Consider the following 26,569-nt stretch of genomic DNA (forward strand, 5'->3'; position numbering starts at 1 on the left):
CCACTTCTGTCCTGTTTTGAAGGATTAAGTAGAACTACTATCCTTTAAGGCTTCTTTTGATCTCCAATTGAATGTGAGGTCTATTAGATGCTGCCACCTCTCTATATGTTTAAATATTTTAATCTGCTGTATTTTCCCATCAGAGGGTGGCTGAAAGTCAACCAAAAAGAACTCTGGTTTTCCGTGGGGAGAGAATGACATGGATTTCTCCTGTAAGCTTAGATGAATTACTGGATCTGAAAGCTACCCACCCCAAAGCACCTCTTGTGGTTGGGAACACCAGTCTGGGTATGTACAATCAGAATGGCTCCTATTGCCCTAGCTTCAGTGTGCGGAGGAGTAGGGCTACGTTTATTTGTGCTTTTCCATCCCTAAGATTAGGCTCTACTGTTACAATTGGCATTGTGCAAAAGTTGTGATTTTTTTTCTTTTGTTATAAGTGTTTTTCTATTTTATAGGACCTGAGATTAAATTCAGAGGAGTACTTCATCCAATTGTTATTGCTCCAGCAAGGGTTCTAGATCTGAACTTGGTGAAATGCGCGGATGACGGTTAGTAGACTTGACTGTGTTCAGACATGTGAGATTCCTCTGCAGTAAGGAATGTTGATCCGTTCTGTAGCACTGAAGGTGTGAATTGTTGTACAGTGTCTTTGGCTCTCTAGTCATGCCTAAGCATACTTGGTTTATTCCTGGATCAAGGTGGTCACTGTCTGCATGATACAGAGATTTGTCTGCATGGCACAGTACAGTACTGGTCAAGAATACTCTTTTGGGTCCCGTTAGCCGTAATACTTCAAGGATAATTATTCTGACAATACTGCTTCTGGTGCTAAGTCATACAGCATTTGCTTTTAGATCTCTGTACCATGCTGTATTACATAACATATTCAGACCCGTAGTTAGCAACATTGCAGACTTGTTTACACTAGGGGGAAAAGGCTGTGGTTAATCTGGGGTAGCTAATATAAATTAACTAACCTAGTTCTCAGCAGTGACAGTATTAAGTATTGTAGATTCATACTTTTGGCCCCAATTTATATATCTAAGGTCAATATAGAGAATTATTTAAATTGGTTAAATATAAATGAAGCTGTGCATGCTTACTGCCAAAGTTTTAAAGAAATCAAGACCTAAATGAAATTTTCTTCCTGTATGCCTGAAGCTGTTTTTTTTTAAGTGGTAAAGTTTTGCCATTCCATTTAGAATATCTTTCGCATTTCAATTCAGTCAGCTAGGTCAGCTCAATGACTAGTTTTTTCTTAGCTGAAGAATGGTTGGGAGTTGAGAGAAGCAGGGACACAGTTTACTACTACTTTCAATCTATCAGTAAAATGCAGTTATGAGAGGTTGAGATTTACAAGCTCTAAAATGAGAGATAAACCATTTAGTTTGCCATCCAGAGAAAAAATTGCCTCTGTTTAAGCATATTTAAATACAAAACATACTTACATGAACTTCAATATGCAAATTTTAATATAATTTTACTTAATTAATAGAAAGATATTTTTAAATTATATATAGCAATATAAATGATATATTTAAATATATAGCAATTTTATAGCTTAAAAGCTGTAAATTAGCTTTTTATTTTTAAGTGATATACTTTTATTTGTATTTTGACTGAATCCTGGTGTCCACTCAACATTTACATAATTCATAATTGAAATCCTGTTAATAATTCTGAATACAAATGCACCATTTGCCATTTTATAACATAAATATTAAAAAGTATAATCTGAGCAAATATAACAGTTTATAATTGCTCAGATAAATGCATACAGCTATAGATTGTCTTTTTAGTGGGAGAAAAAAATACCATATTTAGTATTAGGATTATATATTCTGTTGCAGCTAGTACCTGCCTGTTCTTTATGAAAATAGCTAAAGTGTATGTGATGCAAAGCAAGATCAGATTATGATGAAAATAATGATTAAAAATAGGAAGTACCAAAATGTTGAAAACATTTTGAAACTGATTAAGTATTTAGGTGAGTTTTCACCCAAAAGTGATTCAGTCAAAGCTGATGCAAGAGAAGCAGCGGAAATGAGCAGCTGCAAGCAGGAAAGGGGCTCCTTTTACTGAAGTGAGCCATTAACTGAATTTAGACATTTAATGAAACTTCACGCTCAATCTCCTGAATTAAAAGATCACTGTCCCTTTAAAATGCAAAGGTCCTTCACTTTGTAGCTGTCCATGCTGCACATGAATAGTTTTAGCTCTATAATCTGAACATGATTTAAAACCTAGCCTGTAAAACAACGCTAACATTACACTTTTATAATATTTTGGCTACAGGATTAACTCTAGGAGCTGCCTGCAGCCTCACTCTAGTGAAAGACATCTTGAAAAATGCAATCTCAGAGTTCCCGGAGGAGAAGACAAAGATATTCCGTGCTGTCTTGCAGCAATTAAGAACTCTGGGTGGAGAACAGATAAGAAATGTTGCTGTATGTTGTGTGTTACTTGCAAGGATATTTGCATGAATGAGCAAAACTACATGAATTTTTTTCTGACCATGTAAAACTTGCATTCTGTTTTTAGCTGTGAGTTTTTTGTCAATACTTTTTTTTTGAGCTTTTGAAATATGTAATCTTACATATAATTGTTGTGGTATATTGCCACTTAACATGAAAATGTGAACATGATGGAGAAAATTGACAAATTTCTTTTCCTTTTTTTTTTCCCACAAGTCATTAGGTGGAAACATTGTAAGTAGAAAATCAACTTCAGACTTGAATCCCATTTTGGCAGCTGGCAATTGTATGCTCAATTTGGTGTCAAGAGGTAAGAGGAGAAATCTGGTCTCTCTACTTGTGCCAGAAGTGCAGTATTATATTGTATGAGGGGAAGGGATGAATCTACAGCTGTGAGTGTTTGTTATGGAACTCTCTTCCCACCTGTGTACAAGATCACATCTGTAAGGGAGAAAATGTGCAAACTAAGAACATATCAAAAAGTCTCATGTCAAGGATAAGCATTCAGACCAGCCAAATCATGTCTGCTTCTATAGGCAGTGAATTACTAAAAGCACTCATAAAACCTCATAGCTGGAGAAGCTATATGCCACCCTCTTCCCCAGTATTCTTCTGTAGTTGATGCCTTGCCCTTGTTTTAAAATTACTTTCTGGCCATGACAAGATCTCCTGCTTCTCCTTCCTCCCAGATGTTTCCAGTGCAAGAGCCACTAGTCCAGCTCTTTTTTTCAATGCCCTCCCATTTCCTTAATTTCCTTTCATTGTTTTTTATACTCCCCTCTACTAGCTCCATTCCCTGTTCCTCAATTCCTTACTGTCCAAAAGGCTGGTGAAAACTTTGGTAAACAAGGGCTGTGCTTACAGTTGTAAACAGGGTCTGCTGACCTGCAACTGCATACTTTCCTTACCAGGTGGCTAATGCTTTTTTTGTCCTTGAACCAGACAGAACACGTTACTATTTCAGGCTCTATAATACACTGCTCAGCACCTTGAAATACGCATTCTTTGCAGGTTTGTGTCTGAGCCAGAGTTTCTTGGACCAGGTGCACAAATAATTATGCTGTATGGTTTCTGTGATTTTTTTTTCTTCCTACATAGTCTGACATTGAAAGGCGGAATATCTGTCAGAATGTCATTCTGACAAGTGACAATTAAACTTTTTGTGTCTTCTCAGTGACTCCAATGACATACGTGCATACTTGAGTGACGAATAGCATCACTTGCTGATAACATCTTTCTGTTAACCTTGGAAAACCTTACAGCTGGGAGTGGATTTTAAGCCTCTTCACATATCTTTAACGTATTTCTTTACCAAGTAGTCATTAGTGACTTAACAAAAGGAGGTTTCAGAAACACTATTAGTTCTTAGTATTTATCTTAGGTCATAGTGTAAGGGAACATGTATCCTCCCAGATACTGCCAAGCTTGCAGGTGGGATTGGACGATAACTTTTTTTACATGTAAATCAAGTGTATGGAATTATAAAGGCAAAAACCCAGAAACAGCAATGCTATTCTTTTTATGAGTGTTACTTTTGAGATTCACACTTCATCAAAAAAAATTCCTTTAGTAAAGTTTTGCAGTCACAGCTGAATTTTAGGAATGCAATTTCAATGCTAAACGATATTCTAAGATTAATAAGTTACAATGTCATCATTCCACATAACATGAAAAAAATCCTTGCTTTAAAGCAGCCGCTCTTGAAGTATCAGATCTCTTGAATGTGAAATGAGTATTTAAGTATCTGAACCACTTTAAATGCTACAGAAGATTGTTTATAGGAAGACTTGAGACTAGATCAGGACCATCACAAGATACTGTCTAGTAATAAGATTTTTTTAAAAAAAAAAAAAAGCATTGGATCCATTATTCAGCATGTGCAAAGTACAAAGAGCACAGAAGATGAGTAAAAGATTACTTTGACTTCATCTGAAAAACACACAAAATTAAATTCTACAAGGTGAATTGTTGTGGCATTCCATCGGTACAGTGTGAAGTTTGTGCTGCTGTTTTTGCAGGATTACAATTCTAACAAATACAGTTATGCTGCTAGTGCAGTTGCAGTCACACAAACAAAACTGCTTTAACCATCAGAGCTTATTTAATTATCAGAAACAGTTATATAAATTACAGTAAATGCCGCATTTCTACTTGGAAGCCTGCTGGCTTAACTGATATAGTGATATTGGCAAACCCCATACAGCGTTAACCCAGAGGTTAAGTGTTCAAAGGACTCTTACGGTTTTACATACCTCTCACAATTTTGTTCTTTTCCCATCTGAAAATCCCATCTTTAATTTTATTAAATGATGAATCTTAGTTGCTTTCAGAATAATCTACCAAAAGAGAGAGGAGATGGCAATAGTATTTGTTCCCTTCAGGGCTCCAAGAGCTGTTCAGAGTCTCGAGACAAAGAAAATTCAACTTTCCTTTTTTCCAACGAATCTTTCCCAGTCACCTTTCTCTCTCCCTGTGCCTTAGCAGCACAGGTGGTGATGACGACGTTTTTAGAGATATGGAGCAGGTTGACAAGTGCAGGGGAAGGGATCAGTGCAGCAGCATCAGAAGGGCCAGTTATGGAATGGAGATCATTCCCTGGGCTCTGGTGTTTTGACACTATAGAAGACACCTTTATTTCTGCAGCATACCACTGATGAGATGATATTTAAACTCTGAAGTCATTATTCACTATGAAGACTGCAGATATTCCGTGCCAATTAAAATGTGATTGATACATGCTAATTATACTTACCACTGTACAAAATTTTGTTTTATTTTATTTTATTTATTTTTTATTTTTTTTTAGGAAGGAAGCGACAGATTCCCTTGAGTGATATTTTTGCAGATGGAGCTGGTAACAATACTATTATGCCAGAAGAGATCTTGGTCTCTGTCTATATCCCCCATTCTAGGAAGGTAAATTTCTAATTTGTTTATGCAGTATTAGATACTATTAAATAAAGAGCCTGGGAGTGGGGTGGGGGGAGCATAATCCCTATGTTTAAAGTCACACTGTCATTGCACACTTTCTGAATTAACCTTGATCCTGCCCATGCTATACTGTCTCACAGTTTAAGACAAAAAATACAATTAGCAGGTAGTTTATAATATGCAAAGAGTGATATTCAGATGAAAGATGAAAATAATCACCCCAAAATAATGAGAGCAATAACTGCTGGCAGCTCATTACAGAAGGGGGTCTTGCACAGCCTGCCATAGTCCTCGCTTGAGCAGGCTGCCCGCCTGTGTTATGATTGGCATCAGTCAGGTAAAGCCTTGTCATCTCTTGAGGATTTTGGCTGAAAAGAGATAAGATTAACATGTTCACGATGCTTTCATAAATGTTGCTAACTGAATAATAGTCTTAAGGTGGTACTGTGTTTGCAAGAGTGGATGTGGGATCTGATAAGAGAATTATAGGCCTGAAGTTTGGCAATACTTTGAAGCCTGCAAGCTTTGTTCATGTTCTAAATACAACCCCACTATCTTCCTCCTCCTCTGCAAAAATACCTGTCTTCTAACTATCTACTAGGAAAAGGTCAAGGTCATATGAACTGTATGAATGATGGAAGATCAGGTTGGGACTGCTAGAAAATCACGGAAGAAAAAAAAACACTAAAAGGTTAATAGAAGAGAGTAAATGGTTGACTTTTTAGGAAGTGGAATTTGTGTGCTTTGTTTTTTATTCTGTTACTTCATACACTGCAATAATAAGTTCTGCTTTCAGATACTTGCATGTGTGCAGGTTTTCCACTTCTGTCTAATCTTGCTCAGGGCGAGTATGTCTCTGCATTTCGACAAGCACCACGACGGGAAAATGCTCTTCCAATAACCAGTGCTGGTGTGAGAGTTCTTTTTGAAGAAGGCACAGACAAAATAAAAGATTTAAACATTTTCTATGGAGGTAGCATCTCGACCACAATCTGTGCAAAACAAACCTGTCAAGCACTTATTGGAAGGTATGGTATCGACTTTTCTGTCTTCTTTGAATCTCTGGATAAATGCATTTTGTCTTGCAATACTGAGAGACAGGGTATACTCTCGGAGCATGAAAGTATGAAAGAACACAGATTTCACGTGCCTAGCTGATGCCATGTATGCCATATTCACAGAAGTGAATGATGCCTTGAATGATGACAGTTCAGGATTGTTACATTTTGAACTCTGCGTACACCTCAGAAAATCTCACCTTGTGCCAGTCTTACTTGACTGGAGTCACCTCATGTTGCTGATGTGTCATCTCTGACGCTGTTGGCTGTGAAGAGACATACAAAGGGGGTGCTGCTTGATTACTATCAAAGGAGGCAACAACAGGAACACTTGGCGATGGCTCCCCAGTAAGAGGACATGGCTTTTTCCTCCTTTGCTTACTGGGTTCAAGGGTTTTGATTTGGTCTAAGGTGATAGCTACCTACCTTGAATCTCCTCTGCTACCGGGGGAGATGAACAGAGGATATCAACTTTAGTTCAGTTCAACATTATCAGCCAACTGGTAGTGGCAACCAGAATTTACCACACATTCCTGTGTATCACAGCTGAGGTAGATGATAGAGAAGGATATGAAAGAGAATAAGCCAACGGCTTTGCATATTTTGCCTGGGACTCTTTTTCATACCTAATGGGCAAATTAGGAGAAAATAAGAGCCTAGTTTAAGCACCAGAAAATAAAGGATAAAATGTAAATTCATGGCAACCATTTTTCCTACACAATCACTGACTATGTTCTGAGTTAGATTTTCAGGCATTTCACATTGTGTTGGTATTTATCCTATACTAGTAAGGTTCTCACTGTATAATTACTTGGTGCAGTTCAATTATTAGGTTGCTATTTCCATGAAAATGTTTTTCAGAATACTTGAGCCTTAACAATATTAATGCTTTTGGTTATATTGTGACAATCCTGGGAGCTAGGTAAAGCACTGCAGTTACGTTTCCTATGTATTACAGCTCAGTTCAAAGTTTGATCACAAATGAAAATGAGGCTCTGATAAAATTCTTTTAAGGTCATTGTGGCCAGTGGAACATTCCTGTTCAGTTAAATAGAGTTTGGGTTAGTCGCTAAATACATTAGTCTGTTATAAAAGGTAGCAAAAAATAAACAATCCTTGATTTCAAAGGAAATTTTACCTGCTAACTAAATTAGGGGCAAGACGGAGTTCATTCTTAAACAATTTCTAAAACACAGGGCTGCACTAGAAGAGTCTAGGCACTGAGAGAGTACATAAAGGGTTTGAGTGAATGACCTGAACTGTGTAAATACTCCTTAGTGCAGTTATCTATTTTATTAAAAAATAACAAAAAGTAAATGATTAAAAAAAAAAAAATCTTTGAACCGTACTTTTTTTGTGGCGATGCCTTGGATCAAATGTCTGAAATTGTGGGCTTGAGTCCCTTTCTTTTCAGTATTTGGTTTGGCAAGTTCATTTGCCTTTTGGATTGCATTTAAATTTGAGATCCTTGGACCTCTGATCATCCAGACCTAATACAAAACACTGGGGCATCCTTTCAGCCTGTAACTTGAGTTTTCCTTCCAAAAGGCATGAAGGCACATGGGTGCAACTCTAGTATAAGTTAGACAGTGAGGTGTGAGATAGGAGCAGCGAGATTGCTGGATACGGTATCCATGGTCAAGTGTACCTGGACTCAAGCATTGGGAAATGTTGCTGGATTCCTTAGGTGTGACGGTCCCTTACTACTGTTTCTTTCAAGTCCTTCAGTTTGGCTTTAATAGATACAAGGAATGAGAATTTCAAGTGTGCTCAAGAACCTTAGGAGCACAAGTCAGGCCTTGGTCTGACTTTTCAGTCTTTTCAGTATCCTTTTGTCTACAAGATCCCCAAATAATCTCAGATGCTTTGCCTGACATTTACTCTCATTTTGCAATATCTTTCCCATGCCTGGGAGATGAAATCTGCAATTAAGTAAAGCAGTATAAAACTGTTTCTCTACATTTAGTCCGGCTGTACTGTTTCACTAGTTGAAGTACTCATTACCTGTTGTTGCTTCAGGTGCTTAAATTTCTTCAACATGTTTATATTTTAATATCCAGGGCTGTGTAACTATGGAAAACTGTGTTAAGATACCTCAAGAAAACAGCCTTTTCAGAAAATGTGAAGCAGCTTTCCGGTACTCATCAGATCCTTTGAAAGCATCTCCAGTTTGCATCAGTATCATTATTCACTTTACTTTAAATATAGGACTATCTGGGGACTAGTGATAATCCATAAGAGTATTAAATCAGCTTTAAATGTGTATGTAGGGTAAGTTGACACAGCACTCAATGCTGCTGACCTAAGTGACATTAGTTCCGTGACCAACTTTGACCTATGCTGTTTTCAGAATTGCAGGCCATCATTAAAATCAGAATTCTGGCTTTATTATGAACAGGATTATGCATATGGTACGAAGGTATTAATGTAATTTATATTTAATTTTTTGATCTTCACTCCTAGTTTGTTTACATGTGTGTTTTTCCTGACAGATACTGGAATGAGAAGATGCTGGATGAAGCTTGCAGACTCCTCCTTAAAGAAATTGCTCTTCTAGGCGTAGCCTGGGGTGGGAAAGTTGACTATAAGAAAACTCTGGTAGTCAGCTTCTTTTATAGATTTTTCCTGGAAGTATTGCAGTCTTTAAAGACGATGGTAAATGAGTTGTCTTTGTTTGTTTTTGTGCAAACAAATGTCCAAAGTGGTTTTGGTATTTGTTGATTGTAGTAGTTTGTAGAATGTGCTTTGCTGTCTGTCTAGTGTTGTCTTTAGACAACAGATAGAGGGTTAGATGCCCATTTAACTTTCAGGTGCCCAATCCTTTGACATTGGGCTGCCTTTTTTTTTTTTTTTTTTTTTTTTTTTTTAATAAGGGCAGCTATGTTAATTCAATAATATATCAGTACTGATCTCTCAGGCTCAAAGAAAATATATATGAGGTCATATGCAGCCTGTCTACTATTCAAAGCACAAACAGCCAAGATACAATAAAGGCTCTGGTAACTTTATGCTAAATCAACCATCCTTCTGGTATGAACTGTTGACTGGGTGAAGAGGACTCAATAAACTTCACTGACCGAAAATTTTCTAGCTGTGATTTATTTATTTTTGTCTCAAAATCTGTTCTCCTGAGGAAAAACATCACTTTTGCCTTTCTCTTGTGTGTTTATGTGTTACCTTGAGCTTTTTCCTCTGAATTACCATTACCAGGAGTGATTCTATGCCAGTTTTGATCAGACTGCAGAGCAAAGCTGTTTTGTGTTGCTTGCTTAAGCATATTTGCTGAATGCAATACATTTTTTAAAATTATTTAGTAAAATTCATAACTATTTTAAAATTCTTATTTTAAAGCCTTTCTAACTGAAGACTTGAAGGAATTTTCTATGAGAAGAGATTAAATTTGGTGATTTTGGTTGTTAGTTTTTTAAATTGGAATATGAGTTTTAATAGTAATTCAGTTCTTTTTCAGGACCCTTGCCACTATCCTGGCATACCTATGGAATATGGCAGTGTCCTACAGGATTTCCAAACCAAAATGCCACAGAGCATCCAAGTATACCAGGCAAGTGATTTTTTTTTTCTTTTTAAGACTTACGGTAAAAAGTCATGGTTAAGGGGGACCCTTGCTTTGAAGATCAGATACAAACTTTTCCAAAGGAATGAGGGCAACAGTAGCAAAATACTTCAGTGCTTGATTTTTATATATATCTAAATCATAAAAATCTTGTCTGTTTAAAAGAAAAAAAACTCATGAGTATTCTGAAAGTTTCTTCTAAAACGTTCACAAAAGGTAAATAAGCGTAACAAATGCCATGTTAACCTGCTTAAATTCATTTTAGCAGCGTGAGCAACCCAGCTGGAAAAACTTCAGGAGTAAATTGAGAAAACTGAGAAGTCCAGATCTGTAGATAACACTATAGTATTCTTATCTCAAGATATACTTTTCCTAGCCCTTAAGAGGACTCTTAGCTCTTACTATAGATTTAGGAATCAAGATAGAGGTGTTTGATGGATGCCTGTGCAAATTAACGAGTGTTATAGGAGAATTCACCAGTAGAGGATAGCAGAGACCAACTCTTGGATTTTCTTTTGACAATGCTAACCCTTGTGAATGGATCTCAGTGGGAAACAAGCCCTGGAAGGTTTTTTTGATATTTTGAGATCCTCAATAAAGACAAAAATCTGAAGCTTATGAAAACCTAAATAAAATTCTGATGAAATCAAGGGAAACACTTTTTTTTTTTTTTCAATTTCAGATATCCTTTAAAATAACTTTTGCTATAAACTATTTTAAATTTAAGTCATTATATCCAGCTTCCTTTAGAGTTATCTTCAAAGGAAAGAAACTGGTCACTTTTAAAAGGGGCCAACATTAAAGGAACTAGTTCTTTGTCATCTTAGGCTACTGAGGACAATTTATCCCCCAGCCACAAGAAAATGATTGAGCAATGGAAATGAATACAATTTGTTATTAAGATCAGTTGATAGTGAGCAACACAAATTATTAAAAATGCAGAAAATCAGCTTTGACCCTTGAAATGTCTACCTAACTTTTTGAAATCTCTATCTTTTGCCTGAAGTTCTTCCTCAGCATGTTACTAAGCTTTTAAAATTAGGAAAAAAGAATGTGTACCATAAAAGATAAATACCTGGTCAGATGAGATGGTTAAAGTCTTCTATTAATGGAAAAGCTGAGCTGATTTTAATTAGACAGCCATCTGAGGAACTTCAGGAAGTCATGTGAAAAATGTTTCTTATCCTTGGGCTAAGAGCAGACAGTGTACTAGAAAGTGCAGGAGGAAGGAATGTTTAGTGAGAATACTTGTGTGCTGGAAGCTGTATGAGAAAAAAGATTTTGATATCTGAGCAAATAACTAGTTCTAAATGTGGAAAAGGAGAATACTAGTGTGATCACTGCCCCAGAGATCTGAATAATGATATAGAAGTGAGCAACAGTTAACTGATGTGGCAGAATCAGCTGGCAAAACTGAGTTAACTGCAGGAGAGACCTAGCAAAATAAGGTTAGTAAGGCACTAAATTCAAACACAGGTGCAAGGGAATAAAATTAAGAAGAAAATATTATCATGTTGATTTATATGAGTTAATTTTAATCTTTCAGGGAGAAAGAAAAATCCTAGGAATTACTGCAAGTAGCTCAAAATGTAACACCAGACACTTAAAATACAGAGCAGATGCTAGTGAGAATAATTCAGAGAATTATTCAGAAAGCCTCATGACACCAATCAATAAAGGAGGAGGCTGTCTGTCTCAAAAGGAATGTTATTTGTATAATTTTGATGTAAATGATTAAGGAAAAAATCCATGTAGATGAACCTTTGCAAGGCTGTTGAAAGTCTCCTTAGGAGAAGAAATTAAAGAAACCCTTAGGAGCAGCAAAGTCCTCCATCCTAATCTATATTCAGTATTGAACCATAAGAGGATACTATGAACAGTTGTTTCTTCATCTGATTTTCTGATTAATATAAGAACAATATGGCTATTCTTCTGTAACTGGGGATTTTGCATATTTGTACAGGACGTAGAGCCAGGTCAGCCTCCCCAGGATCCTGTAGGACGTCCCATTATGCATCAGTCTGGAATTAAGCATGCCACAGGTGAAGCAGTTTACATTGATGACCTTCCTTCTGTGGACGGGGAACTCTCTCTGGCTGTTGTCACTAGTTCCAGAGCTCATGCTAGGATTGTGTAAGTGTTCAAAGTGTATCTGAAAGAAGTGTTACTATGAAGTGCTGAGATCTTTACAGCAGACTAATGAAGTCAAGGTACATGTACACAGGACAGCACCCCTGGTGAAAGTATTGGCTCGAGTACTGGAAGTCACTTAAGTGTGGCAGTATTGTTGCACTCTTGTCTACTGATCTGGAAGGCTCCAGCTGGGCTTTCCTATCTCATGCCATATTACTGTGCTAATAAGGCAGAACTGTTTCTGATCCGTGAGCCAGCTTACTCGTTGCTAGTCTAGGTACCTCCACATAGTGCTGTGCTGTGCAGTGCAAGCAGGCACCTAAATTCAGCTTTACCAACATAGCTTTGAAATCTCAACCTTACTATGATGTAAGTTGTTTGGGGTTTAGGAAAGAATGCTGCAACATTGCAGCAGCAAGATAGCAAAGCTCAGTATGAGACCTCATAGGAGGAGATGATGATTGTCTTTTGAAAGAAAATCCATTTCACTCACTCATGCTCTCATACCGACCCATGCAAATGCCAGGATACATTTATCTTAGCAGTTTGTCCAGTATTCAACCATCCAGATGCACATATTCAAGTGGTGTGCCCAACGTTCAAGCACCGAGACATATCCAAGTGGTCTGATCAGAATTCCTTTTGATGACAGAGCAGACTGCAGATGCTAACTATGGAATCCTTGTCATATTCCTTGGCTTATTCTTGGGTTGGTGATAATGTGCTGGGTTTGGATGTGCCTTTTTGTACTCTTTAGGAGTTGACATCTTCCCATCTCTGTGAGTCAGTAGGATTTATTGACTCTCCTTTGTCTTCTGATCTGGGTGTCCTGAGAAGATACCTGCATATGTGATGGGATTTTGATGACCTGCCAAACTAAGTGCCATCAAAATGTGCCATTGTTGGCATTCCTTCTGATGCTTCCACACCTGTACATTCCCATTCATTTTCCATTTATACCAATCATACTGTAGAATTTTTAGTTGTATCAGTTTGATATCTGTGTAGGCTGTGAGGTCTTAAAAACAAAAAGTTGCAGTTGTAGTGTAATAATTGTGCAGCGATTTTTTTAATTATTAAATCAGGGCAGTTTAGGCATTCTAATGGGCCCATGACTTCCTTAGATCTAGAGTAAGGATCTTCTGGAAATGAAGCAAATTAGTAAGTTTTTGTTGTTATTGTTGTTTGTTTGCTTGTTTTAATTCCCTGTGACCTAGACTTCTTGATGTGCCAGGAAGAGAGGGAAAAGACATACCTGAACCTATGTACAGATTCTGGCCATACAAAAAATGTACCTGTTTCGAGTTTCCTCCATATGTGCAATACTTCATAAAACTAATGCATTACACTTCTTTTTTTCCCCACATCCCAATCAGGTCTATAGATATATCAGAGGCCCTGAAAGGACCTGGTGTGTTTGATATCATAACAGCTCATGATGTCCCAGCCACAAATGAGTTTTACTATTCCAGTGATCCAGAGATTTTATTTGCAAGAAACGAGGTATAACTGCATATCTTTTTCTTTTTTTTTTAACTGATTTTCTTCATTTTTAATTGATTTTCTTCGGTCCTTTATAATGAAATTTGACCTGATGATTCCTTAATTTTTGTATTGTATATGTGTCAAGGAATAGCCATTGTAAGAGTAAATTTTACTGAAATTTAGGGCAACTTAGGTTTTTGGGTCAGTTATGAATTTTTGGAATACCTTATTTTCTATTGTTCCCTAGTTATACTGGTCTTTCTAATAATTTGTTAGCTTCAGGGATGTTCTAAAGCAAATTCAAAGACCCAAGTCAAAGCAAAATTAAAAAAAGGAAATGTGAATAGTGTTTATGTGAAAGAATAATTTCAGCAGGACATGTGGGGATCACTTGAGTCCACTATTCTATTAAGTGATGTGTATTTTACAGGTGATTTGCGTTGGTCAGATTGTCTGTGCTGTGGCTGCAGATTCATATGTTCATGCCAAACAAGCAGCTGCAAAAGTGAAGATAGAGTATGAAGTATTGGAGCCAATGATCTTGACAATTGAGGTACTAATCACACTTTTCTTCTTGTATTTTTTTTTCTTTTATGTATTTAGGCAGGGAAAAGTTCACTGTCCACTTGCTGTTTTTAACATGATATTCTAAAGAAACAAGGTGAACATGAACTTCCGATTCATCAATCCATCATTATCCCCTAAAATAACTTTTTAACCTAGTGGGCCACTTTTGACTACTTGTGATAGATAGGCAACAATCTCAAAATTATTAGGGTCTGTAAGCCATAATAACACATAAAAACGCTCTTTTGATGTCCCCAGTGAGGAAGAGACAATGAGCACTCTGGCAGTTTCTAATTTTTGTTTTGGTACCAACCCCTGTTCGATCAGCGTATGTATATTGGCTGAGCAATCAGCTTCTGATTGTCCGTAGCATTTTTTTTCCAGCTATCTTTTTTCCAGCTAGCAAGCCAAAAAGTTGGACTGGAAATACAGTAAGTGTTAGGGGTATGTGGGAGGAAAGATGTCAGGGATATGAAACATTTTGGAAATGTGATGTGGTAGTCATAGGGGAAATGGAGTTATGATATGTTGTGGAAATAGGGAGTAAAGGACACATTTGCAAGATTATTACATGCTTTCTTGGTCATTTGCTAGATGTGTGGGAGGAAATAGTCCACTGAATACATTGAATGAGCTCCCTTAATAAAACTACTACCATCAATAACACAAGATAAGTCAGGAAAGCATTGTGTGGAATCGATAGATAAACTCATCAACTATGGCAGTAAAATAATGAAATAGAGTTCTTCGCTGACTCTAGTAGCTGGTGGTTCAAAAGTCTGAAGAGGATGGTGTTCTCCCTGAGAGTAAAATGCCACTATAAACTGAAAATGTTAAAAATACTCAAACTGTTTGTCTTTTTCTCCACTGCAGGAAGCAATAAAACACAACTCATTCTTTGAGCCAATAAGAAAAATAGAGCAAGGAAATGTTGATCAGGCATTTGAAACTGTTGATAAAATACTTGAAGGTAAATTGTAGAGTATGTTTGGTGAGAAGAAGCTGTCAATATTTGGAATTGTCTGTTCCTTTTCAGGTGCCAATTCTGCCTTTTTTTCTCAGTAATGTCACATATGACCTTAGGCCTAAAAAAGCTCTTGGTCCTCTGTAAGAAAGTGTGATTAAATCTAGTGATCTTGGGGTCCTGATACAGTCTAACTTTCTGCCTTCTCTGTCCTTGATACAGAATCATAGAATCACAGAATAATTTAGGTTTGAAGTAGGTCATCTCCTGCTCAAAGATTCTACAACCTCTATGGGCCCCTGTTCCAGTGTTTGATCCACCCTCACGGTTACAATTGTTTTCCTTGCATCAGGTTGGAATTTCTCATGTTTCAACTTGTTCATTGCCTCTCGATCTTCCAGTGTGCACTTCTAAGAACAATCTGGCTCTGTCTTCTCTGTGTCCTCCTGTTGGTTAGTTGTAGACTGCAATAAGATCTCCCCTTACTCCTCTCTTCTTATGACTGAACAAATGCAATTCTGTCAGCCCATCTTCATACATCCAGTGATCTGGACCCCTTACCATCTTGGGAGCCTTCTAATGGACCTATCTAATGTGTTCTTGCTTTGGATATGCTACAAAATGCATATGGACATGCATATATATATGCTCTATTTAATATTCTCATCATCTGTAGACAATATTAATGTGCTATTAATCAAATTCTGTTGTTTTCACTGGAACCAGGACAATCGAAATCTGCAGAGTTTAATCTGTGTTTTTATTTTAGATATTGCTCCTTCATAAATGATGCATCGGAAGATTTGACACTGACCTCTATAATTTACATGATGATAGCCAATTGGTTCTTTCTGGGTTCACGTTCTCTCTCCCTGCCTCTCTCAGCTTTTGTTTTTTTCTGTTTGGATCAGGGCAGATTCATATTGGAGGACAGGAACATTTTTACATGGAGACTCAGAGTGTGCTTGCTGTTCCAAAAGGAGAGGATAAAGAAATGAATGTGTATGTGTCAACACAGCATCCAGCAATTATCCAGGTAATACACTGAATTCTCAGAGAACTTGTGACAATAGAGCTCTTTGTGTGGTTTACAAATCCACCTAGCCAGTTTAAAAGAGCAGGAACATGAAATTGCACATTTGGATTATCCCACAACAGTTGCTTTGTAGTACTGCTGTATCTTAGTGCACACTCATCACTCTGCCATAAGGATAAGGAGGAAGTAGAAGTCTCTTATTTCCCTCTGAACAAAGTGCCTCATGCCTACTAGTGTAGGAATGAGAAACTCCCTATTGGGTGCTGATGATCCTCCATCGCCAGTAGCTTCCATAGAGCTGGGGAGCATTCAGTGCCCTGAACAGTCGGTCTGCTGAAGGAGTGATCGACTGTAATAGCTGTAGGGGAGACCTCTGCTCTGTGCCAAAACTATAAGGCAAAAACTTACAAACTCTGACACTGCTTATAGTCTGTATTGCAATAGCCATGGTGCATAGAACTGACAGCATTTCAGTGAACACTAGTGTTTTGTTTTCAAAGCCCGTTGCTCAGCTCCCTTTGTCATTTCTGTTACTTTTATATCACTAATAGCCAGAAAGCATGAAGAACTTTTAAGTGTCTGAGAAAATGATGAATATTACATATTTGAAACAAGAACATTCCTGACATTTGTAAGACCTTTGATTATTAAAAACTAAATGATCTGAATTTAGTTAGGAATAATTAAAGTAAATTTATGATTTTATTAATTAATAGAAATAATAAAATATATGCTTTAATATCTTTTACTTTTTTCTGCTGCTTCTCACAGTTTGGATAATGAAATCTAAGGCTGTTAATTTTTCACTTTTATCTCTGGCCCTTTCACATTCTCCGTAGTAGAGATTTTGACAGCATTGAGTGTTTGGTGTTTGGTGGTTTTTTTTTTTTTTTTTTTTTTGCTTTTTAAGCTGAAAATCCTGCTAGCATCTATGGAACCCTTTTCTGGAAAAGGTTCTTATTGCAAAACCTAAATGTTATGCCTAGTTTGACTTGAGAAAGGGTCCTGGTACTGATATAAAAGAGAAATTTGTTTTACAGGAGATGGTAGCTGCAAGTTTAGGTGTTCCAGCCAACAGGATCATGTGTCATGTCAAACGAGTTGGTGGAGCTTTTGGTGGGAAACTCCTGAAAGCTGGTTTACTGGCATCAGTTGCTGCAGTGGCAGCAAACAAGTAAGTGAAGTGTGTGTGTATTGGGATATCAAGAAAAAAATTGGATGGACAGGTTTTGCACCTTGGCTAAAATGCTTTCTGCTTTCTCCAGATTTCTAGCTAAAGAGTCATAAAATCCTGACTGTTCACATTTGGTAAAACTATTCACTAGATTTTTTGTTTGTTTTGGTTTGTTTTGTTAGTGTGTTAAGATGCTCTAGACTCATCTAAGTTGATAAGACTGTAAGAAATCAAGATCAGTATAAGCTAGAAATGTTCTTTAAATGGTTGACCATTAGAAAGGACCAGCCTCTGAGACTGAGGTTTTGTATGTTCATTCAAAACATCATGTTAGTAATCCAATGCTATCTTCTTCAGGATTCTGCTGTGCCAGTGGAAGAGGTTATGCATGGAGCTACTTCTAGGAACAAGTCTTTCAATCCTCATTTTTTTTCAATCAAAATTAGCTTAAATCTATTTGCTATTATGTCTTTGCTAATTCTAGTTGAACTAGTTTAGGAATCAACACATGCAGCTCCACTCCCCAGATCTGACAAGACAATATCCTCTGGCTGGGTTTGGCAGTTAGCTGACAGGACAGTAACCTCTATTATATGCATAGCTTATTTATTGCAGAATACACATTATGCTACATCCTGTCTTAGCTAAAGTGATCTTATAATCAGTGTGGTTAGCTCAATACCTGCCTCTTTTAATACTGTCACTGTTGTACACACTGCTCTTGATTATTTTTGGCCATATAATCTGTGTTTTGCATTAAAACAGGCTGTGCTAACAACAACATTTTTCTTTATAGTATGACTTAGTTTTACATCTTATGTTCATTTTTCAATAATAAATATTTTAAACCATGTATGAATGTAAAGACTAATTTGCTTATTTTTATTATTATCCATATTTTTGCTTTATTCCAAGGCACCCTATTTCCATATGACTCTGAATAGCTAAGGCTGAATTCTAATAGCTATTAGCTCACTTAATACAGTTCAGTCTTAAAACTGCAATGACAGTTTCTTCTGAGGAAATTTGCACTGAACTGTCTAGCTGTCTTTCAAGAGGTGAAATGAAAATGGATGTGCCTCTAAATGCAAAAAAAAAAAAAAAAGACCTATGTACATAGCTTTAAGCATATGTTTAAATCTTTTAAAATTAAATTTAATCTAAATATGTATTTAGATGCATGGCTAGACCTGGATTCATGACGAATAGCTGTCCTATTAATAAAATCTCTAATTTTGTCTGAAATTGTCACTTTTCTTTTGTTGATTTAGAACCAGCAGAGCAGTCCGTCTTGTTCTGAGTCGAGGGGATGATATGTTAATCACTGGAGGTCGACATCCTTTTATTGGTAAATACAAAGTGAGTGCCACAAGAATTCAGTGCAAAAATAACTGACCGTAGTCTAAGAATGAGATTTCAATGTCGCTGGTTAATACTTGTTCTAGTAATGAAAATAATTATAATCAATTCAATTTTAAAATAAAACCGTTAACCAGGAAGTCAAGAGAGAAAATTGTTGTACAAACCATTCTCTGCACGTATCTCTATCTCTACAGTTTTAGACTCTTCTCAACCCTGCTCTGTTCAAGTCCTTTTCCTTTTATAGCTCTTCTGTTCTTTTTTTCCTGGGAACTGGAAGCCAAATGTTGTTACTAGTTCAGACATCTTCTGCACAGGTTTATTTCAGACCCTCCATATGCTCAAGTTCAAGCAAAGGAGTAGCTAGCTTTTCTTGGAAACAGTGTCGTACAGGAAAACTTGTCCTATGGAGGAAACTAATCTCATTCCTGCTCATGCACTGTCATGGGACATAACAATTCATTAGGGCAAGTTTTGTCTCCTTTTTCATCTCTACTACATAGATAAAGGGGTTATACAAGGTGCCTACCTAGAGCTGAAAATAAACTGTGGCTCCTGATGAGGAGCTGATCAGGAACTGATGAGTTCCTGATTCAGGAACTATCATTAGTGGCAACAGGTGAAAAGAGACATATGAGATAAAGATTAACATTTCTTCATTTTTTTAAAAGCAAATGTTATACTACATCTGCCAGACACCATTCTTACAGTAAGAGTGGGAATTAACTTTGTCTACAGTGAATACTCCTAAGCAACCCAAAACACTTCTCAGTCATCTGTTGGGCAAGGCACACGGACATGGGGCTTCCCTGCTTCTTGATCTCCCATTGGAATAATGTTGCTTGTTGTATGCTGTACCTCTACAGATCACTGATGACAGCTAGGAAAGCCCATAGCCCCTTACTCTCTTGCTTTTCCCCAGTTTCTGTGAATGGTACTGGGGAATGAATAGTGCAGTGTAACACCGATTGTGTGGCTCACATTGATTTCCAAAAAGCCAAGCACGGAAAGGTGAATGAATGACAAAATCTAAGAAGGCTGTGTTGATCTACTCTAGGTTGGCTTCATGAATGATGGTAGGATCATAGCTGTGGATGTTGAATTTTACATTAATGGAGGATGCACCCCTGATGAATCTGTCCTGGTAAGGATTTTATAAGCTGACAAATCTTTTAACATGAAGGAATCATTAGCTAGGAAGTGATGAAGGACAACTTCCATTGCACAGATACTGTTATTTATATAGCCTTCTGTCGTGGGGACTCTGAACACCTTTGAAAATTTAGCTTTCCTTATTCAGTTCAGTGAAGTACTGTACAACTTTTCAGTATTTCTCTACATATTAACTTTATGAACAGTTTCTCAAGCTTATTTTCCCATAATAGACACATCAGCTAACGATGTATTCTTTTAAAATACACAATGCCTGTGTGTGTGCTTGCTTTTGTGTCTACAAAGCTGGGAAGGCCTCCCTTAGCCTTCCAAAAATAATCACAGTGATAATTATGTTATTAGCTGCATGTGTTTATGTACTTAGGTCTGCAGTTATTGAACTCTGTACCTTGCTTCCTCACTTACCCACCTTGCATGCCTGTGTTGCTTGCTTTAATAGCAGTCACAAGCTATCTGTGTTTGCATGGGCTATTTTGTCTGCAACTGAAATATTTGTAGTGGTCACTGTCCTGTTATCGCTGCTCTGCCTATGGTATTTTCTGCAATTTTTAATTCTAACCTAAACTAACCAGCATAACCTTGTACTAAAAAAAATGACCCGAGTTAGAAAAAAAAAACAGGATTAAAAATATGTAAGTCAATACAGATCACATTATGTCAGAACCAGCTTCAGATGAAATTCTACAAGGATGCAATTTGAGCTGGTAGAGCTGGGAGTAGAGGGAGTAACAACCTTTCAGAGCACTGTTGTACAACTGAGTAACGTTTTCGTCCAACTCGGTTGCAGCCAAAATAGCACTTGTGACACAACAACCTGACTCTCTAACCTCGTTCCCTGATGAATCATTCAATAACAAGTGGTTTATTTGTGTGATTCCTTTCCATTCTATTAGCATAGCATTAATAACTCAGTACTTCTAAAAGGACAAAGAGACTTACTGGAAATGAAAGTTTTGCAGTTTTCCAGTTTTCTAAGTCAGTGCAAGTTATCACTGTGTTCCCAAGATAGTATTTTGGGATTTATTCTTTAGAGAAGAGTTTACTCTAAGCAGAAAGAACACACATTTTCTGGAAGCCAATCCAAAGGAATTTGCTGCTTACGTGGCAGCCCAGACAGAGGCAAGATGATTATTACTCATTGTAATAAAAACTGACCTTCAGGAGTTGAATACTGACGATCTTATGCTTAACTGAATCATTATTCATTCAACAGTCAATTATATGTTTTAACTGACTGTGATTGCACCAAGAGTAGAACAGAGATTTTTGGGAGGAAATCTTGGTATAATTTAAATTGTTACATGATACACTGTAGTCACTATAATTTATCAATAGCCCTCGTATGCAGTCTGATCATCTTCATACATACACTTTCTCTGAAGCCCATAAAAGTAGTACTCATAAGAAAAAAAGTTTTGTTTTTATTCCATGAACAATGTTTCAATTCACTTTTTCTATGTAAAGGTAGCATTATATGACATTATGCATATGCACAGTTATTAAAGCAAAACTTTCTTAAGTTGTTTTTATCAAGAAATATTTTGAAATTTGTTGTTCAAAGCTCAGTAGAAACACTAGGAGTGCAGGGTTAAATTTGCCATTTGAGAAAACTATTTGAAGAGAACCAGCGACCTCTTCATGAGATATAAAGACATTTTTAAACTTAAGTTTTTATTTATTTTGAGGTATCTAATAAGGATTTTTTATTCTTGTGTTTTTGTATTTATCACGTGAAATTTCTAAACAAATAAACATAAGAACAAGAAGACACTGTAGACTGTGGAATTTTTATGCTTTCTGCCAGACCTAAAACTTTACTGTGAATTTCTATAGCACATGATAATTCAAAATGCTTTCACAGCTTTTCACAGTTCGTTTCATAGTTCTTGTTGCTTTAAGTCTAACTTGCCTATTTTAAATTTTACATGATTTCTGGTTTTGAAGTAAGAGCAAAATCAAACTTAAAATGAAAACCAATTACATCCTTAACTACTGCCTTACTGACTACCATTCAACTGCGAGTAGCACCAGCTGTATTCTGTGAATATCCAAAGAAAAGAACTGATATGTAGTATTATGCTGCTTGATAAATCTGTGAATAAAGTCTGCCTGTATGGATAAGAGCATTCCTATTGCCAGTGATTTACAGAAACCTGATTTTAAAGCTAAATGTCCCAAGTTTTCGTAAGAGGAAAATCTAAATGTGATCATGAAAGATGTACTGTTCTGACATTTAACCATACCTGTTTGCCCCCTATTTCAGGTAGCAGAAGTATCCTTATTAAAAATGGACAATGCATACAGGATTCCCAACTTGAGGTGCTGGGGTTATGCCTGCAAAACTAACTTGCCATCAAACACAGCATTCAGAGGGTTTGGTTTCCCACAGTCAGCGCTGGTGACAGAAACCTGGATAACAGAAATTGCAGATAAAACCGGTTTATCACCAGAAAAGGTGAAGAAATGAAGACATCTTCTCTCTTGAAATAAAGCCTGTGCAGTTTGAAATTTAAACCTTGAATTAGCTCAACTGCTTGAACAAATCTTTTCTAAGTCAAACACAATTTGTGTTAAAATTCATAAATACTTTGTTTTCAACGTGAGATTGTTGAATGAACAGCATGCTCTTGCAAACTGAACTGAACTGATAATTGTTCAAACTATACAAAGTTATCTTTTTCTTGTCTACTAGTCTCCCTAAATGGTCAGTCGGATTTTAAAATGGTTATGTGATTTCTGTTATTTTTCTTATTTCAGATTAGGGAAATAAACATGTACAGGGAGAATGAGCAGACACATTTCAAACAGCAACTTGATCCACAAAACTTAATACGGTGTTGGAATGAATGTATGGAGAAGTCTGCCTATTACAGTAGGAAAACAGCTGTCAAGGAATTTAACAAACAAAACTACTGGAAGAAAAAAGGGATTGCCATTGTTCCACTGAAGTTTCCGTTTGGCATGGCCACACGTTATCTTTCTCAGGTTAGTTTCTTTAAAGGGTAAGTGAGATAAACTTTTCATTCATAGAAGACTACAGTTGCTTTAGCTTAGAATGTAAAGCAAGTTTTACCTTTCAACTCCTGGAAGATTGTCCTTGTCCTAGTTGTTATTTCCTAGAGGCTACATTGGCTTCCAACTCTTTTTGAGATGAGATCAAAGTTGTTTGGCCTTCAGAACTTAGGTAGCTTGGACCCTGACTACTTAAAGGCCAGCTCCATCTCTTGTGATATGTTATAGAACAGTTGAAGGACTTTCATGAAGAGTCTTTGAGGACTGATGGCAAAGCATTCATTAGATAAGTTGTCCATTCTAGAAATTGCTTCAAGGTTGCTTTTACTGGCCATGGGGATACTATAGAAGCAGTTCTTATAGATGTAACACTTGTGTGTCATCAAAGAGTAAGTTTAGGGAAGAAAAGGAAGACGGTGGTTTTGGTCTGTGTATTTTTTTAATGTAGGTGCTCAGCGCTTTTGGGATAGACAGTGTTTTATCAATTGAAAATTAATTGGCTGGCTTGTATTGTATCTGATTGGCTTTCTGTTCAAGACTAAACTCACAGAGCCCCTGATAATCTATAGTGCTACTTCCAGCTGAGTCCAGGAGAAAAATCCCATTCAAAACTTTCCTGCTGTGTCTGGCATTGATAGCCTGCCCAACTCATGCTGTCCAAAACCATGTGTCCATAGGCTCACAAACTTTGACAAGAAAGAAACCAGAACTTGCAGCAATTTGCATATCCAACCACTAAGCAGGGAGATCCTCCAGCTTCTTTTGGAACCACCAAGGTTCGGTTGCCAGGTCTAACTTTATTTTAGGAGCTAGGAACAAAAAGAAGCAGACATCCAAAGATTTGCATCTTTTCCTTTTGAAGCTCACTGAAGAGGAAGAACAGGGACTAGCATTCAAAATTTTGCCTTCTGCTCAAAAACACTGGACAAAAAAATTGAAATATGTTTTAAAACACTATGCTATTTCTCACAAGTTTAATCTTTCTTTCTTTCTTTTCTTTCTTTTTTTTCTTTCTTCTTTAGGCTGCTGCTCTAGTTCACATTTATACTGATGGGTCCGTGCTTTTGACACATGGTGGAATTGAAATGGGACAAGGTATTCATACAAAAATGATCCAGGTACTTGAGAACAAATATTACCTTGGGCTTTATCTGTCATGCAGATAAACAACAGGAAGGTTTTCTTCTTGGTTACTGTAGCAGCTGAAGGAAGACAGGTATGACAATTTCTTCTAATCATCATAGCGGGTGGTTCTTTGCATCTATCAAGCTAGGAAGCAACAGTGCTTTCATTAAGGGTCACAGGGACAACACAAAAAGAAAATGGAGTGTTTACTTTTATTATTGCAAGGTGCATGGAGGTGCTTTTTAGAAAGAAGGTCTTTTGGGGTTTGCCCCACATAACTCATAAAAAAGAGAGTTGATGTCCAGATTAGTGTACAATCTAAAGAGATGAGATTATCATCTTTGTTTAATGAATAGTTGAGACACAGGTCTTTAAAGACATTTACCATGTCAATGAACCCTTTGAATCTGGGCCTGCGTGTTTTGCCTTAAGTCTTCCAGAAATTCACCAGCAAAATCAAGAACTTAGTGTGAGTCTCTGGAGTTTGAGTCCAGCTGAAACACTGCCTTTTTCTGCTTCTGTACTGACAGACTCAGCAGATTGGCTACAGCTGGAGATTGGAAAAGTATTATCTTTCGTAGTATCACTGACTTAACAACTATAAGGGAACTGTTGAAATGTTTAGAATGTTCCTGAAACACATGAGGATATGTTCTTCTTCCTGTAACAGGTTGCTAGTCGAGAGTTGAATATCCCCATGTCGTATATTCACTTTTGTGAAACGAGCACAACAACTGTTCCTAATGCCTGTGCCTCAGTGGGATCTGCTGGGACAGATGTCAATGGAATGGCTGTGAAGGTAAAGAGTGGTATTTAGTTTAACACAACTCCTTAGTCCTTGTGATGTTTAATGCCTGCCAAAATTTAAGTGTTGGAGATCCTGTAGAAAACAGCTTGGAGATTAATGATAATACCACTGGACATTACCAAGAAGAAACATCACTTGTTGACAGTTTCTAGGTAATGGTACTTAGGAGTTTTCAGAATATAATCCAGACTTTCCCCAAATGCTTATATGTTTGACTAAATCCTTGTTTCATCTAGCAGAAACAATTAACTAGTCCTATCTAATCCCATATCTTATCCCTGTTAAGAGAAATTTCCTGATTCAGAATGATTCCAGTCTTTATAACTTAAGTCCTTCTAAGGCTTGTGTTTATGTAGTTGAAATAACACCTCCTACCATGCTTTTTCAAACCAACATCACAGTAAGAAATGTATTAAATAAATACCAACCAGGATATATTAAGTACTAAGTAGTACCAAATGTATCTTTGTTAATTTTTTGTTATTTTTTCTCAACTTCTTTCCTGAACAGGATGCTTGCCAAACTCTTCTGAAACGCCTACAGCCTATAATCAACAAGAACCCAAAAGGCACCTGGAATGACTGGGTAAGAGAAGTGAATCATACAGAATATGTTTGTGTGCTTGCAGCGACTGTGATATACATATTGCAGTCTGTTGGTCTTCTAAGCCTAATAAAGCTAAAAAAGTGCAGAAACAGATTGATTCAGCATGTACGTGCTTGATTTAAGTATGTTACAAACAATACCCCTGTCATTTCTTGTGGGAAAGGTCAGAGAGTGATCTGTAAAGTCACATTCAGAGTTGCTGAAGTTTTTTATGTACAGAAAATAACAGCTTGTATAATAATGTGACTCACCTCTGTTTACCTGCAGACAAGCTGTTGCAGAATGATTGCCAGGTTATTTCTATACAGTCAGTTTTCCTACATGGCTGTTCTTTATTTTTTTACCAAATCAATAAACAAAAGCCTTCTCAGCCTTTTCCTTCCATCTGTCTTCTGTATGCAGTGTATTGCAGAACTGCAAAAAAGGTAGCAGGAATCCTTCCTATTGTTCTGAACTGTAATTAGTTATGTAATAATCACCTTTGGAATAGGATAATACAGAAATAGTGCTAAAACTGTTCATAGAAGTAGACTATCTAGTGCCCACTTGAAACTGGATTAGAGTCTTAAGGTTAGAAACTGAATGTTCTTAACTATAAGCCTTCTGCATATATCCACTATTTTTGGCAATATATTTTATCAAGGTATGGCTGAGAACCAGCTCTACGTGTTCAGAGGTTAAAGAAGAGCCCATTCCTTACTTCTGTTCAGCCAGTACTATTTTGTGATTTACAGCCTAATGAAAACAATAATCCTTGCCAAGAGACATTTACAGATCCAGTACACCAGAGTGGTAGTTCTCACAGGATTAAATACTGTAACAATTGTGAAAATATAAATTAAATCTGAAAGTATTTATTCCAATTGATAGAAGGTAACATTGTAATACTTGTGGCAGCTAGACAACTGACAGCTACATAGGTGAAGATAAAATACGGTTCTACTCTAATGAGTAACAAATTAATTTGAATAATTCAAACATACTGAAAATATTAGCAGAAATGGCTGACCTAAGAAAGAACATTAATCCACATAGGAGGTAATTTTACATCTTTCAAAGTAAATAAATTGCAATTAAGTAAAAATAA

At 36.8% G+C, this 26,569-nt stretch overlaps 1 protein-coding gene across 5 annotated transcripts in view; it reads left to right on the forward strand.

Annotated features, from left to right (window-relative positions):
• LOC134142395 (aldehyde oxidase-like) overlaps positions 1–26,569 on the forward strand; it is a 47,940-nt gene that overhangs the window by 14,017 nt on the left and 7,354 nt on the right. For 4 of the 5 annotated variants that reach the window (XM_062579417.1, XM_062579416.1, XM_062579419.1 and 1 more), the window contains 21 exons: positions 144–288; positions 459–551; positions 2,299–2,450; positions 2,694–2,787; positions 5,284–5,393; positions 6,252–6,436; positions 8,959–9,121; positions 9,936–10,028; positions 12,004–12,173; positions 13,550–13,676; positions 14,089–14,211; positions 15,099–15,195; positions 16,101–16,225; positions 17,266–17,399; positions 18,671–18,758; positions 19,816–19,902; positions 22,195–22,386; positions 22,689–22,916; positions 23,966–24,061; positions 24,739–24,867; positions 25,387–25,461. In XM_062579417.1, the coding sequence (XP_062435401.1) occupies positions 144–288; positions 459–551; positions 2,299–2,450; positions 2,694–2,787; positions 5,284–5,393; positions 6,252–6,436; positions 8,959–9,121; positions 9,936–10,028; positions 12,004–12,173; positions 13,550–13,676; positions 14,089–14,211; positions 15,099–15,195; positions 16,101–16,225; positions 17,266–17,399; positions 18,671–18,758; positions 19,816–19,902; positions 22,195–22,386; positions 22,689–22,916; positions 23,966–24,061; positions 24,739–24,867; positions 25,387–25,461 (2,706 nt within the window). The remainder of the gene's footprint in view (positions 1–143; positions 289–458; positions 552–2,298; positions 2,451–2,693; positions 2,788–5,283; positions 5,394–6,251; positions 6,437–8,958; positions 9,122–9,935; positions 10,029–12,003; positions 12,174–13,549; positions 13,677–14,088; positions 14,212–15,098; positions 15,196–16,100; positions 16,226–17,265; positions 17,400–18,670; positions 18,759–19,815; positions 19,903–22,194; positions 22,387–22,688; positions 22,917–23,965; positions 24,062–24,738; positions 24,868–25,386; positions 25,462–26,569) is intronic. The other variant, XM_062579418.1, reaches the window with a different exon arrangement.

Source organism: Rhea pennata, chromosome 6 (assembly GCF_028389875.1).
Source record: "Rhea pennata isolate bPtePen1 chromosome 6, bPtePen1.pri, whole genome shotgun sequence".
Classification (NCBI taxonomy): Eukaryota; Metazoa; Chordata; class Aves; order Rheiformes; family Rheidae; genus Rhea; species Rhea pennata.